The sequence below is a fragment of the Ambystoma mexicanum genome, chromosome 2q (genome assembly GCF_040938575.1).
Source record: "Ambystoma mexicanum isolate Mex_15411 chromosome 2q, UKY_AmexF1_1, whole genome shotgun sequence".
NCBI lineage: Eukaryota > Metazoa > Chordata > Amphibia > Caudata > Ambystomatidae > Ambystoma > Ambystoma mexicanum.
In genome coordinates, this window is record NC_090924.1 from 1,468,277,915 (window position 1) to 1,468,292,664 (window position 14,750).

The 14,750-nt window shown below is 44.3% G+C and overlaps 1 protein-coding gene across 2 annotated transcripts in view; it reads right to left on the minus strand.

Moving 5' to 3' along the window:
- LOC138570276 (protein eva-1 homolog C-like) overlaps nt 1-14,750 on the minus strand; it is a 501,916-nt gene that overhangs the window by 20,457 nt on the left and 466,709 nt on the right. Inside the window, exon 7 of one of the 2 annotated variants that reach the window (XM_069649045.1) lies at nt 8,803-8,892. The exons of the other annotated variant lie outside the window; for it this stretch is intronic. Coding sequence (XP_069505146.1) covers nt 8,803-8,892 — 90 coding nt within the window. The remainder of the gene's footprint in view (nt 1-8,802; nt 8,893-14,750) is intronic. 2 annotated transcript variants of the gene reach the window in all.

Here is a 14,750-nt window from a genome sequence, read left to right on the forward strand (position 1 = left end):
GTGGCAGAGCCTTTCATGTGCATGATGTCACATTTCCAACTGAAAGGCCCCGCAAAGCACCAGTGAGCTTGCACATCTAGGATAGCTAGAGTGAGCACATAAAGCCCCCGTTTAAAGATTGTTTTATATCCATTATATCTACTTTTCTGACATGCAAGATAATAACGTTTTTATATGTTACTAATCAAATGTTCTCAACATTATGAATAACAACGATCTTGAGGTTTGTAAGATAGAATCGGCAGATCTATCTTCATTTATTACATGGCCTAAATCACTGAAAGTACAGTGGGCTTGAATAGATGTATCAGGTCTGCATTCTGGGAGTTCTATTTTACCATTAGGATGTGAAAACTAAAGCCACAATGATATCCTTTTGGCTTAACATTGCTATAAGCATATGCATGTTGTTACATGGAACTACCATGCAATGTGTGTGTTTTGTAAGTAAACTCTGTAAGACAGTATTATTGTAGACCTTGAAATCCAAAACATAAGTATTTGTACTAAGTAAAGCTTGGAAGGTACGGGGGCAAATGTGCAAAGGGGTTTAAAATCCCTGGGTCACTCTTTAGCCAAAGTGTGTGATCCTGGTCAGTTTTGTCCAGGTCCCTCTCTGATTTACCTGCAACACTTTAACTATGGCAAAGTCAACATCGATTTTCCCTCCTGCTGCTGCCAGCCACAGATGTTGGGTATGGTAGTGTAACTTGCCACCTGCGCCACTACCCTATATCTCCTGAGAAGACCAGCGGGACACTGCAAAGGAAGAGCAGTTTCTTTTTTACCCCAAATTAGGGTTGGCTGTATGTAATAGCAGAGTATTCTTACTTAAAAGAAGCAATAAAGCATTTTGATAGATGTTCACCTTAAAATAAGTTGAGAACCAAATCAGATATAAGGACTAGTTCTGAGCAGACGGCGATATAGGGGATGGTCCAAAAAACTATTGCACAAGAAAAGGATATTAAGTAGCAACAGGCTTATAAGATACAGAGATCGGTTTCGAGTAAAGTAAAACAAGAAAGAGTTGTATGTACAATTGAGTTTGGCCTTAAGGACATACAGGAAATTCGAGAAATAAGACTGTGCTTTAAGCCGCGAGGAAGACCTTGTGGAAAGGTCAAAACACGTGTCGACTGCTTGTAGTAAGTTTTCAATCATTAATAATGAGTACAATCAGAAGTAATATCTCTGGGATCATTAAGGAGAACAGAGTTATAGGGAAGTGGCGCGGGTGGCAAGTTAGACTATCATGAGCTTCTGTACTAACATAGGCCCCTGTGGGCCCACCAGTGTTAGATAAATATTATTAGATATTCCAAAAAACAAACTCTTTCTGAATGAGTGAATCTCTTTGCTATGCCCTGTGTTGCTACGCTGCTACCACACAGGAGAATGAGAGAATCTCTTTGCTATGCCCTGTGTTGCTACGCTGCTACCACACAGGAGAATGAGTGAATCTCTTTGCTATGCCCTGTGTTGCTACGCTGCTACCACACAGGAGAATGAGAGAATCTCTTTGCTATTCCCTGTGTTGCTACGCTGCTACCACACAGGAGAATGAGAGAATCTCTTTGCTATGCCCTGTGTTGCTACGCTGCTACCACACAGGAGAATGAGTGAATCTCTTTGCTATGCCCTGTGTTGCTACGCTGCTACCACACAGGAGAATGAGAGAATCTCTTTGCTATTCCCTGTGTTGCTACGCTGCTACCACACAGGAGAATGAGAGAATCTCTTTGCTATGCCCTGTGTTGCTACGCTACAACCACACAGGAGAATGAGTGAATCTCTTTGCTATGCCCTGTGTTGCTACGCTGCTACCACACAAGAGAATGAGAGAATATCTTTGCTATGCCCTGTGTTGCTACGTTGCTACCACACAAGAGAATGAATGAATCACTTTGCTATGCCCTGTGTTGCTACGCTGTTACCACACAGGAGAATGAGTGAATCTCTTTGCTATGCCCTGTGTTGCTATGCTGCTACCACACAGGAGAATGAGTGAATCTCTTTGCTATGCCCTGTGTTGCTATGCTGCTACCACACAGGAGAATGAGTGAATCTCTTTGCTATGCCCTGTGTTGCTATGCTGCTACCACACAGGAGAATGAGTGATGCACTTTGCTATGCCCTTTTATGCTACGCTGCTACCACACAGGAGAATGAGTGACGCACTTTGCTATGCCCTTTTATGCTACGTTGCTACCACACAGGAGAATGAGTGAAGCTCTTTGCTATGCCCTGTTATGCTATTTTATTGCATCTTTTATAGAGCACCTCCTACCATTTTCTCACTTTCTAGAAGAAGTGGGGTAGGAGACTGATGCTGTAGCGAGGGACCAGCGAAGATTGCTTTCTTACAATGTTGATATTTGCAGATCCGAAGATGCGGCTCTGTGCGGTGTAAGTTTTAGGTATATTGTGAGCTATTATGAGCTGTCATGCTCAATAGTTAATGTGCACTCCAGGTTACTAAGTTACTTGATTTTGTGGTTGTCTGTGGGTGTGTCAGAGTGGTGCTTAAGGAGTGTGAGGGAGTTGTGTTGGTGTTAGTTCGCTGTTTAGGGAGATTTAGTACATATGTGCGCATTCAGATTGTGTATGCACTCTTGTGTAACCCGTGTTTTTACGGTGCACAGGTTGTGTCCCGTGAAGTATTTTCTGTTAGTGTGGGAGGTAGAGTGATTTTGAAGTGGATATTGTTACCATATCTTTCACAAATCAATGGCAAACTTGATTGCATTAACACAACATGCACGAGGGGCAATTTAAGGCTTTAACAAGAAAAGCACACAGAAACTCCTAAGCACAGAGCTTTGCTTGTACAGTAGTTTTACTTCAGGCTATTTTTGGCTGTTAGATGGTGCTTGTAGGCCTTCAGTATTGCACTCGAATAACGCTAGGAAGGAGAGGACATGTGAGGAGGAACACATAATTTGAGGGTATGGTTTAGTTATTTATCAGCCAAGTGACTGCCCACAACCATTTTGGTACATATGGCCACCCTCCCCCCACCCGAATACCGGCTCGTTCCGCCTGCTGGAATCACATCTTCCTGTGATGCCTTTGAGCTAGATCTATCAAGCCGTTGCATTACACTTCAGCCTGTTAGTGTTATTTCTAAGTAGTCTGCTGAGAGTTAGGAGTTAATGGCTTAATTGCAGCTGTAAGTTTTACATGTTTATTAAAAACCTCTTAAACAAGTGTGCCTTCAACCGCTTGATTTATATCTGTTTCCTGCACTGAGGTCCTGTCTAACCAAACATTGACATCGTCAGCAGGTTTACCTTGTGTTTAGGTATTAGATAAGCACATGACGGACACTTGTATGCCTAAAAAAATCATACCATGCTCCAGCTGTTGCATCTTTTGGTTAGGTAGTAGCATTATGACAGGGCCGGGCAAATGCCTGTGCCATGCCTACACAAAAGCCACATCTGTTGTCTTTGCCAGTGTTTGGATTCAATTCAACTGGCTGCAGCCAGGTGACTACTGGCAACTACCAAGTGTATTTAGTATAAGGTACGGAGATGGGTTTGCTCTAAGTATGGCCTGGCTGTTACTTACAAATAAATGTATTCATTAAGAGAAAATATTTATTTTTTATTATTAAGACATTTGGTTTATTACAGACCATTGTCTTTATCAAACGTTAAAAAAAGAATCCATCAAAATTCATCCTGAAATACATATATTCTTCTTCACTTTGTATCCAAAATTAAAAACCTATAACTTTCCATTTCAAACGTAACATCTATCAAACGCCAAAGACAACACTTTATTGCCTAAAGCACTAACACGTTTCGTTCACAATATTGATCCATAAAACTTCATATTCTAAAAATTGATCTGAGCAAAGACTTCATTGAAAAATGTTATCAAGCCAAAACTCATGGTAAATTTTCTCCCAAAAATATAAAGCCCACCTTTTCTCTGCATCATAAGATCTTCAATGAACTTTCTCATGTATCTGGTTCTTAGCTCAGACAAGCAAACGCACAATGATGAGCTATGTTTTAAAGTTTCCGTCTCCCCGCCGCAACTCAACATCTACATTTAGAGTCACTTACATTCTGGTTATAAACCAGCAAGATTTGCTTAGTACCTACCATACCTTGCACTTCGTCTGCGGCTCACCCATTGAGCGCAGACACCACAGCACTTACCCCACTGCTCTCTTCCTTCCTGCACTTGCACATCCGGAATACTCACAAGGCATAGTAGGTTCGGCCGTCCCTTTCCCCCTCTGTATTTCTTTTGCTTTTAATTGTACTGCTATTTCACGTTCCCTCCCTGCTGCCCTGTTGGCGCTTTGAAACAGTATTTATTTCCTGTATAAGCGCCTTTCAAGCAAACAATACATTAATATATATATATGTATTCATGCAAAACCTCATGAATTGATGTCTAAACCATGGACGGGGAAGACTACTTATATATTTCGGGAGACAATTGAAGGCTTTAGTTTCATTTCTTAAATGACCTTGCAATCAATGTTTATTTTTGGACTCAACCGTCAGGATCCAATCCTGGTGCCAGAGGTTCCGCTTTATGTCTTTTGGGTTTATCTCAAGCTTCAATTGCTTAGTTCTAAAATGGGCAGACTTACTAAATTCCATTGCTCAATTAAATGAGTATTTCCCCATGCGATTTCCAAGGTCGGTCTTTGATAAGGAAGAGCAGTGTTCAGGCATTACACACTTTTGAAATAAAGAGAGAACCTTCCACACCCTTCTTGCATACAATGATGTTAAACCCAGTTTGAATCTTATTACTGAGGTAGACACACCTCTGCATATGCCCACACTTTGCAGGTGGTAAATAAAAAAGGCCTCTGCACTATAAATTAGAGTTGGGGTCACTTTCGAATGATAGAAAGTCAGCACAGGGAGAATTTTAAATGTTCTGTATTTTTTATGAACCAATAATCCCTGGCCCGTCATTTTTTTAATCTTGATTTTTAATTCCATCAGTCGCAGATTGTCACATACACTCGAGTTAATTCAAGAATCTAGGTAGATCCTATATGTTACTTTAGTAAGTTCATCTTTACCCAAGTACCATCTAAAGGGCTGTTTTCGCTGCCCCCCATATGACACAGGATCAGGATGTGTGTTTTAGAGGTATTTATCTCAAGGCCATTTTTAGCCACATATTCCTGTAAATCAGACAACCTACGTTGTAACACTTTAGCGGTCTGGTCAATCAGAACGAGATCGTCCACATATAGAATCCATGCCAGATCCTGATCACTGATCGTAGGTGGAAAGGCTCAAGCAACTTCCAGGGTTTCGTAGAGGTCAGACAGAAACTAATTGAAAAGCATGGGTTCCAATGGGCATCCTTGTTTGAACCCTCTGTAAGTGCTAATTTCCCTAATCAGAAGGCCTTGAGAGTTTAGTCTAATCTGAACCTTCGTCGAGATGTATAAGGCTTTAATCGCAGACAGTAAGTCGGTCGGGCAATTCCAGGCCTCTAATTTTGAGGAAAGGATTTGCCTGTTGATGCTGTCAAAAACTTTTTTTTCAAGTCAATGAAGGCCAAATACAGTATCACGTCACTTTCTGAAGCCTTCATTTTCAAGATTTTCTATAGAAACAGGTTAAGGTCAATCCCCACCTCTTTTACAAATCCTATTTGCCAGGAGACACATCTGCTTGTGTTCCTTGCCCATTTCCACAGGTGAGAGAAAATGAAGGCTGCAAATAGTTTACCTAATACATCAATGAGGTTGATAGATGGAAGGGTCAGCTCTATTGCCCCTCTTGAATATTGGAACTATTATAGCAGATTTCCAAGTGTCATGCACATCACCTAGCAACATCACGTGTTGGAAAAGTTTGGATTTAGAAGGAATCCAGACTTCAGGGGCCACTTTGATCATGTTATTTGTGAGGCCATCAGGACCAGGTGCTCTCGAAGAGTTAGCCTTCCCAATTAGCTATTCTAAGTCAATAACATCTAATGGAAAAGCGCATGGCTCTGACAGTTTCTTAGGCGCCAGTTGATCAATCGCACCCACAGGCACCAATAATTGCCTCTAAAATTTAAACCAGTCTTCCTCGGTAACCACATAAGTCAAAAGTCCGGATTGAAAGGAAAAATGGTTATTAATCAGTTGCCATATTTGTTGTGAGTTTTTTTGTAATGGCATTTAACATCTGTTCAGCATTCGACTGCAGTATTTGGGCTGCACAGAGCGACAACCAATTTTTTTTATTTTTGTTTCCTTTGCTATTCAAATCTCGAATTGCTTGCTAGTTGGCTAATAACAGAGATTTTTACAGAGCAATTTACTTTCCAGTGGTATTTTCTCATCATAACCCGGCTTAGGAGAGAAAATTGGTTTGCTTCCTCTTTTGTCAATTGTGGTGAAAGCAGGCAATAACAGAGCGTAGTTAACGTCCAGCGGCCATTGCTCCTGCCTTTTGCTATATTCAGACAATACAGCTACGTCAGGTTTCATGCGTAGACGATTTCTACCTTTAATGGCCAGTTTTTACATCTTTGTTTTTGTTCTTATACCCCTCCTTATTTTTAATAGAGAATGGTCGCTTTTTTTTTATTTCCCATTACTTCTAAAGTTTTTATATAATTAATGTTTGAACCTGGTACAAAGAAATAATCTAAAACTCTAGATTGATTGCCGTTAGACCAGGTTGGTTTACAGGGTATATATATCCCTGTTAGTTTGGCCTTTAAGCATGTAGAAATCTCTTGTCTGCATAGCGTTAAACCACCTGACGGCTCTTTCGTGCCTTTTACTGATTAAGCTATCCCAGTTCTTGATAATCTCACCTTTTTTATGGATGCACGGAATATTCAAATCTCCACATATAACTATAAATGAGACTTCAGATTGTGTACCGAGGTTATCGATAATGTCGGTGACAGAATCCGAAAATAGCTTAGATGTTATAGCGACAGGATTCCAATATTAATTGAAGATTTAACCCCAATTTGTGCTGTTGAGAGGGCCATGATCAATTTTCAAAGTAGGAACTTGTACAAAAGGATTCAAGTTACATGCATCTACTACAACAATTCCCGTCCCATTTCTCACAATGGTAAGGAGTCCCGATGAAGGTCTACCCCTAATGCCCCTGTAGGCCGGATTGAGACAGGAACTGTAGCCATTTAAAACGGGGCTCGATTGCAACCAAGTTTCCTGCAAGAATAGTATATAGAGGTTCACTAAATGCAGGTCACCTTCCATAAACAAATGGGAAAAACCCTGAGAGTTCCATGACCCCATTACCCAGACACATCCCAGTGGTGTCTCTTGGTGTTATTTGCGAACTTGCACGGTGCGGACTTCAGTCCAAAAAATAAACATTAACCTGTCACCTTTCTTAGATGGATTAACTTCCTGTACTATTCGTGTTGGAAATGTACATCTTTACCTACTGGCAATGTATAGAACCCTACACAGTTTGCATTTTATTGCCAATCAAAATATGATTAAACTATATTTGTAATTGTGTGTTTTAGTGTAAATGATGATTTGCAGGTAACAACAATGACCATGTTCTGAAGGATTTGTCTATTCATGAATATATTGTATTGATAATTCTGCCAGGAATCTAGTGCCATTCGTTTATTATCCAAGCAATGTGTAGTTGGGCCACAATACAAAAAGATCCATTGAACAATGCAGACCAAAGATCAAGCCCAGACCTGCACCACCCTCCTCCCCGATCTCTCTCTCCCCTGCTCGCACCTGTCCCACCATTCCACACCCTCTTTTTTGGATGCTGCCAGAGTAACACGAGTTCCTTTATTCCCCTTCCACCGCTGCCTCTCGTGGTCATTTGAAACTCTAGGATTTGTGTGGCGCCTTGCGTTACGTCATCATAAAGATACGGCTTAGCATTGTCATGTACGACACTTAGATCCTAAATCTGAGTCAATTAGCTCCGAAAGTCGATTCACCTTGTGTTTCGCACACACACTGTGCTTGCTCAGGACACCTTGGATTGTTAATACCAGATGAGACACAGGTGTCACCTTTCACAACAGGTATCAAAATATTTAAGTACAGTTACCGATTTAAGTGCTGGACTAAGAAAAATGTACAATGGGTTTGAAGGTCTCCCGGCATGGAAAGGTCACATGCATATCATTTGTTTATGGTATCCTGGAACTGAAGTGGTCACCCGGAAGTAATTCAAGCTCTTGGGGAACTAGAGGAGTTATCTGGGTGGTCAATGATCACCCAGAAGAAATGTGTTCATTGCTCATTCAGCTTCCTGGTGACTGGTGGAACCAGACTCCCTGAAGGCTAGGTCCCATGAGTGTGTGCTGTTCAGAAGGACAACTAAGCTTTTGTTGCCATGGGTAAGAAAGGGAGGTATAGGATGAAAGCAGAGGGAGGCCCTCTGTGTCTTTTGGGGGAACAGGACCTTCTGATGTCTTGCCGTAGGCAGCCATCAAGATTTGGACAGGAGGAGTCAACTTGATGCGTGACATCAGTGGGGATATCCGCAGTCTGTGATTCCTGTACTGGGCTTCCATACAACTTGCAGTGTGTGGAGCTCATAAAACACCTTGAGGTGTTCAGCGTTGCTTTGGCAGTCATTATGGTAAATGGTGCTTTAGGCTAATTCCACCTGGTATTCCGCTGTGTACTAAATCATCACATTTTGAAGGTCTATTAAAAAACTATTTGAAAACAGTACGATGATGGTGAGAACCTGTTTTTAGTGTATGCTGCTGCAGCAAGAGCCCCATCAGGTGCAAGATGTAGGTAGGAAACACTTGCAAATAAATACACTTACAAAGAGAGAAATCACATACCCCAAACATGGGCAAACACTGCCAGAGCACTAGTGAAGATCATCACTTCTTCATGAAGTCTGGAGAACCTGGGCCCGGTGTACCAGCCGCCTGCAGTGAACAAGGGGACACATATCAGACACTTGCAGGCAGGGATCTCTGAGCAGATCTCTAGGCCTCACCACCACTGTCCTTTAGTGTGTAAAAACTGGAGGGGGTTATCTGTACCACCGCCCTCAATATGGCAGAGTAGAAGCACAGAGCACCCCCAGCCAAGGTTCTCTATCGGGTAGCGAAGGACGAGCAACCAAGGCTTAAGCTCTCAGGAGGTGATGCAGGCTGGTTCTTAAGTACAGTGTAGTCCCCAAGACCCCACAAAGGAATGTCCACACACTATGTTATGTGCTAACACAGTTCTTTATATAAAAATAAGGTTCAATATATATACACAATTAATAACACACTCTGTACTTTGGCAAATCTAATATGGCAGATATATACAATGTCTATGTGGTACCACTCTTAACTATTGACTCCTTTAAAATGCACCAACTGCTGACAGTTTCTAATGGCATACAAATCACACAGCAATGTGTATCCGCATAGGACATAGGAAGGAAGACAAGTTAGTTTAAATAATGGCAGAATGCTATCTCCCTCTACCAAGGCAACTTTCTGGGTGAGGATGACACCAGCTTGGCAACCTGTAATGAAGTGTATTAACATGCCCATTCCATTAATGTTACATCGTCTTATTTCTTGGTTAAACATTTTCCACTACCCCAATATACATGAGTTTCTTTGACGGTTTGTAGACGGATCCCTGGAGGGTGGACTCCATTTAAAGCAGTAGCCACAGGGGGTCAAAAGTCATCGAAGAAGGTGAACCCTGGCATTGAGGGTCCTCGAAGAAAAGAGTTCGGTGGGACAAAGCGGTCAACGGTAAAGGCAAGGAAGCCCTTCATTTAAATGTTAGGCAAAAGGTGGAGCATTTCAGCTTCCATCACCGAGCAGCACAGTGTTAAGCTGTCCCCACTTTGTGGCAACACAACTAGACTGGCTTCCAGCGGTTATGGAAATCTTCTGAACCATGGTCGACGAAAATGGACTTCAATGGCCTCGATGTCCAGGTGCTTTACTTCAAGATTTCTCGGCGGACCCGGTATCCGGTCGACAGCCTTTCGGGAGTGACTTCAGGGTGCCTTGATGAAGATCAGCTTCTGCATGATGTTCCCCGTAGCTCGGGGAGAGGTCTCCTAGCCAGGTTCACTCTTGGATCAGTACTCGACAGCTTTCGGATTGGTTCGAAGGAAAGCAGAAGAAATTATGTTTCTTCCAGGTGGGCTACAAGAATAAGCATCTTCAAGTTTCAACTTCAGCTTCTGAATAATTTGGTAAGTGATAGGTCCCCAGATATGTCCCTCATTCACACTGCTGAGCCAAGCTCAGTCAGCTAATCAGACAGAAGGGCATTCATGTAGGCAGGCAACCAATCAGGCTCACAGTGTATTTGTGCAATTCACTTCCACCCCTCTCTCCTGGAGTGATCACTGCCTCCACTCCTCTCATCCCTCCATCTCTGCCCTCCAAGCAAAGTCCACTCCTAGATTGCCACTCACCTTCTTGGATATTCGTCCCATGAAGCGTGTGTCAATCGAGAGCTTTGCTGCTACCTTCTCCTCCCCTCCTCCACCCCAGACTGATTTACACCCTGACACAGCCTTGTCTCTTCTCTACTCCTCTATTTCTGCTACTCTTGATACTCTTGCCCCCGTCATGAGGATCGTTTGAAGTCCAACTCCAAGTGCAATTCTTGGTATGACTCTGACGTAGCTACACTTAAGCGAAGTATAGGTTGGTGGAGAGGAAATGGAGGGCTTCTTGCTCATCCTCTGACAAACTGGCCTGCCGCCTGCTCCAAAGACAATACCGACTCGCTGTCTGCACCAAGAAGAGAGTCCACATACAAGCCCGCATCTCTGTGGCATCTAACAATTCAGCTGAACTCTTCAAAATCTGCAAGGAGCTGGCCAACCCTGCTGCAGTCTCCACCCCTCCTCTTGCCTCCCAGGCTCTCTGCAATGCCCTTGCCTCTCACTTTATGTCTAAAACTCAGGAAATCCTGCCAATGCTCTCCTCCGCTCCCCCTCCTCTTCCCTTTCCTTCTCGTCTGGCTGACCCTCCCTATGCTACCCCCCCTTTCTCTTCCTTTTCCCTTTTCTCCCATGATGAGGTTGCTAGACAAGTCCGATCTATGAAAACCTTATGAAAACAGGTCCATCTCTGTTCCTCTAAAACTATTAAGGACCACATTGACACTCTTGCTCCGGTCCATGCCAATTTATGCAACCTCTCATTTGCCTCTGGCTATTTCCCCTCCCCTCTTAAGCACTCCCTTGTGCATCCTCTCCTCAAGCAATCCACTGCTGACCCATCATGTCCAGCAAACTACCACCCAAACTCCATCACTCCCTTTTTTGTGTAAGTTCCTGGAAAAGCTTGCCATCTCTCAACTTAATCTTCATTCCGACTCTGTTGGCCCCCTCCATGAACACCGATCTGGATTCAGAACTCAAAGTAGCACGGAAACTGCTCTCCTGAACATCTCTGAAGACCTGCTCTCCAACCTCGACTCTAACATTCACTCTGTTCTCGTCTTACTTGATCTCTCCTCTGCGTTCGACAGAATAAACCATACCACCCTGCTCAATCGTCTCTGTGACAACCTGGGTATCACTGATCAGGCTCTTGTCTGGCTGACCTCTTTTTTCTCTGATCGACCCTTCCAGGTACAACTTGGGTCCTTGCTATCTTCTATCTACCTCTCCACTTGCGGTGTCCCCCAGGGGTCAAACCTCTCGCCTTGGCTTTTCAACCAATACCTGGCAACTCTCGCCTATTGCATCTCCATTTTCTGCTCAACTTTCCAGTGCTATGCTGACGACACCTCTTTCAGACCTGTCTCTTTGCTTCGGCCTTTGCCCCACTTCTCTCCTGTTTATCTGTTTATTCTCTTGGCATCATGCTCCTGGCCACCCTCTGTCAGTCGGGTCCAGGTACCTGCTCACCCTGCCAACCTCCTGCACTGCCTCCAGGCCACCCTCTGCACTAGGGTTCTGTATCTGTACCCATATGGACCCCTCCCACTTTTCTTCTGCACTTATTAGATATACCTTATCTGACCAACTTGCACATGCCACTTGCTGGCTGCACTACCTTTATTTATTTCTTTTATTTAATGTTCTATTTTTCTCTCCTGTGCTCTGCACTTTCCTCTCCCTCCCTTTACATGCACTCTTTCCCCTTCATTCCCTTTCCATGCACTTGCGCTTTCTTAGATGTCACTGGGCCTAGTAAGAGTGCTGTTTTATTTTTTTGTTTTACCTTGTTCCATAACAAGGTATGTGGATTGGGGCAAGCAACCAGCATTTTCAGCACACCACACTGCATTTGTGACAGTTTCGCGCAGTGCTGTCTCATTCTCTGTGTCACACACACAGATACCAGACACCCATAACATGGAATGCATATTGGTCACACACTCCATTCACCCAGGTCCCACCGCAAGGGTGTACCCACAACACACAGTCACTGGGAAGGCTCCATCCAGTCTGGCCTGGACTTCCCTACAATACCATATATGGTTTTTCCACCCGAAAACAGTCGGGGAAAGAGACAGAGTCAGGGTTTCCCAGGACCTTGGGAAAAGAAGGTAACAGGTAATAGAAACCAAGAGGCCACAGGGTCCATCTTGTCTCCTATCAGGATTCCACTGATTACTATGGCAGGGCCTGGGTATCCCAAAATGGAGGATACTCAGAGCACCTGTCAAATTCAGCATGGAGCTGGCACCAGCCCATACCATGCTCTGTGGGCCACACACAGGTGCCCAAACACATACACTAAGGGCACAGGGTTGTACCCCCACCCATGGGTGCCATAAAGGAATCCCAAGGGTCTCTGTTCACCACAACCAAAAAGAGTTAGAGCTGCACTTCCAGGAGTCCCAATTGGACTCCTGTGCAGAAAACACAGCACACACATGATAAGGGAGAACAGGAAAAGGACATGGCGGCCATGTACCTCCAATGCATTTCTAGCATCACAGTCGCCCCCCCCCCGCCGACTGAGGTTAGGGAGGTCTAATCTCCCACGAGATAGACACCCTCATCCAGACATTCAACACACCTTCTGAAAAGGCCATCTGCATTATCATGACTCTTCCCTGGTCTATGCTCAATGGTGAAGTCTATCCCTTGCAGGCTAATGGACCACCTGAGCAGTTTCGGGTTTTCACCCTTCATCTGCATAAGCCAATTCAGGGGCTTATGGTCTGTTTGGACCTTGAAGGTAGACCCCATAAGGTAGGGACTAAAACGCCTAAGTCTCCAAACAATACTAAAACATGCCTTTTCAACAGTAGCCCACCTACGTTCTCTACCTTTGAGTTGTCCACTGATGAATATGACAAGATGTTTCCTGCCTTTGTCATCTAACTGGTACAAGACTGCTCTAGTTCCGGTGTTGCAGGTATCAGTTTGAACAATAAAGGGTTTGCTATAATCAGTAACACACAACCCAGGTGCCCTACACAGACTTTCCTTCAAGCCAACAAAGGCCCTCTGATAGTCGTCCGTCCAATGAACCTTCCTCGGTTTCTTAGGCGCTATCAGAGCTGTCAGAGGGGCAGCTATGGTTCCATAGTCCACCATGAAGTTTCGGTAATACCCAGTGAGGCCCAAAAAAGCTTTCACCTGGGTTTGAGTAGTGGGAGTCTACCAGTCATGTACATCCTGTACCTTACTGGGGAGAGGTTGAATTCGACCCCCTCCTACCACATGACCAAGGTAAGTGACTTTACCCTGAGCCATCTGGCACTTGTTGACCTTGATAGTGAGGTTAGCCCTTTGCAAGGCCTGCAACACCCGATCCAAATGAGTCAAATGCTCTTCCCAGGTGGAACTGTAGATGGCAATGTTGTCTAGATAGGCCACACAAAAGGCCTCCAGCCCACTGAGCGCATGAATGGTGCATTAATCAACCCAGAAGGCATGACTCTAAACTGGTAGAGCTCATAAGGTGTTTAGAACGCAGCTTGTTCCTTAGCCTGGTCCGTCAGAGCTATTTACCAAGAGCGTGAGGTAAGGTCAAAAGTCCTTACAAATTTGGCAGCACCTATGGTGTCCACGAGCTCATCAGTCCTGGGAAATGGGTGTGCGTCAGTTTTGGTGATGGCATTGACTCCATGGTAGTCCACACAGAACCTCCAATTCTTGGTACCTGCCTGGGAACTTGGCATGGGGACAAGCACCACTGGACTGGACCAGGGACTGGTTGAGGGTTCAGTTACACCCAGATCCAACATCTTGGCGACCTCATCCTGGATGTGGTTCTTCACGGTATCTGACATCCTATAGCACTTGCTTTTGACAGGTATGTTCTCACCAGTGTCAATTGTGTGCCTGTACCACGGGGTGAGGCCTGGTGTCAGTGAGAGCAGAGGGCATACAGCCGGAGCAAAGCCCTGCAGACCCTCTGCTGCTCTGATGTCAGATCTGGAGAGAGATGCACTCCCTCCACTGAAAAATCCAGAGGGTTGCTATGCAGCAAATCCGGAAGGGGCTCACTCTCATCCTACTCTCGCTCCGAAGCTAGCAGAAGACATGAGACTTCCTCTCGCCTGTGGAAAGGCTTGAGCCTATTAACATGGAATTCCTGAGGGGCTACCCCAGGGACTCCCATATAAACCAAATAGTTGACATTGCCCATCTTGGAGATTATCATGAAGGGTCCAGTCCACTTATTTGCCAAAGCTTTTGGCTTGGTAGGCTCCATCACAATGATCTCCTGCCCTGGAGTCCAATCCACTTGTGAGGCCTTAAGGTCATGCCAGTACTTGTTTAATTTGTGCTCGCCTTAAGTTTTGCTGTCGCTTGGCCCATCATCTGTGTCATTCTCCGTCAGAGGCC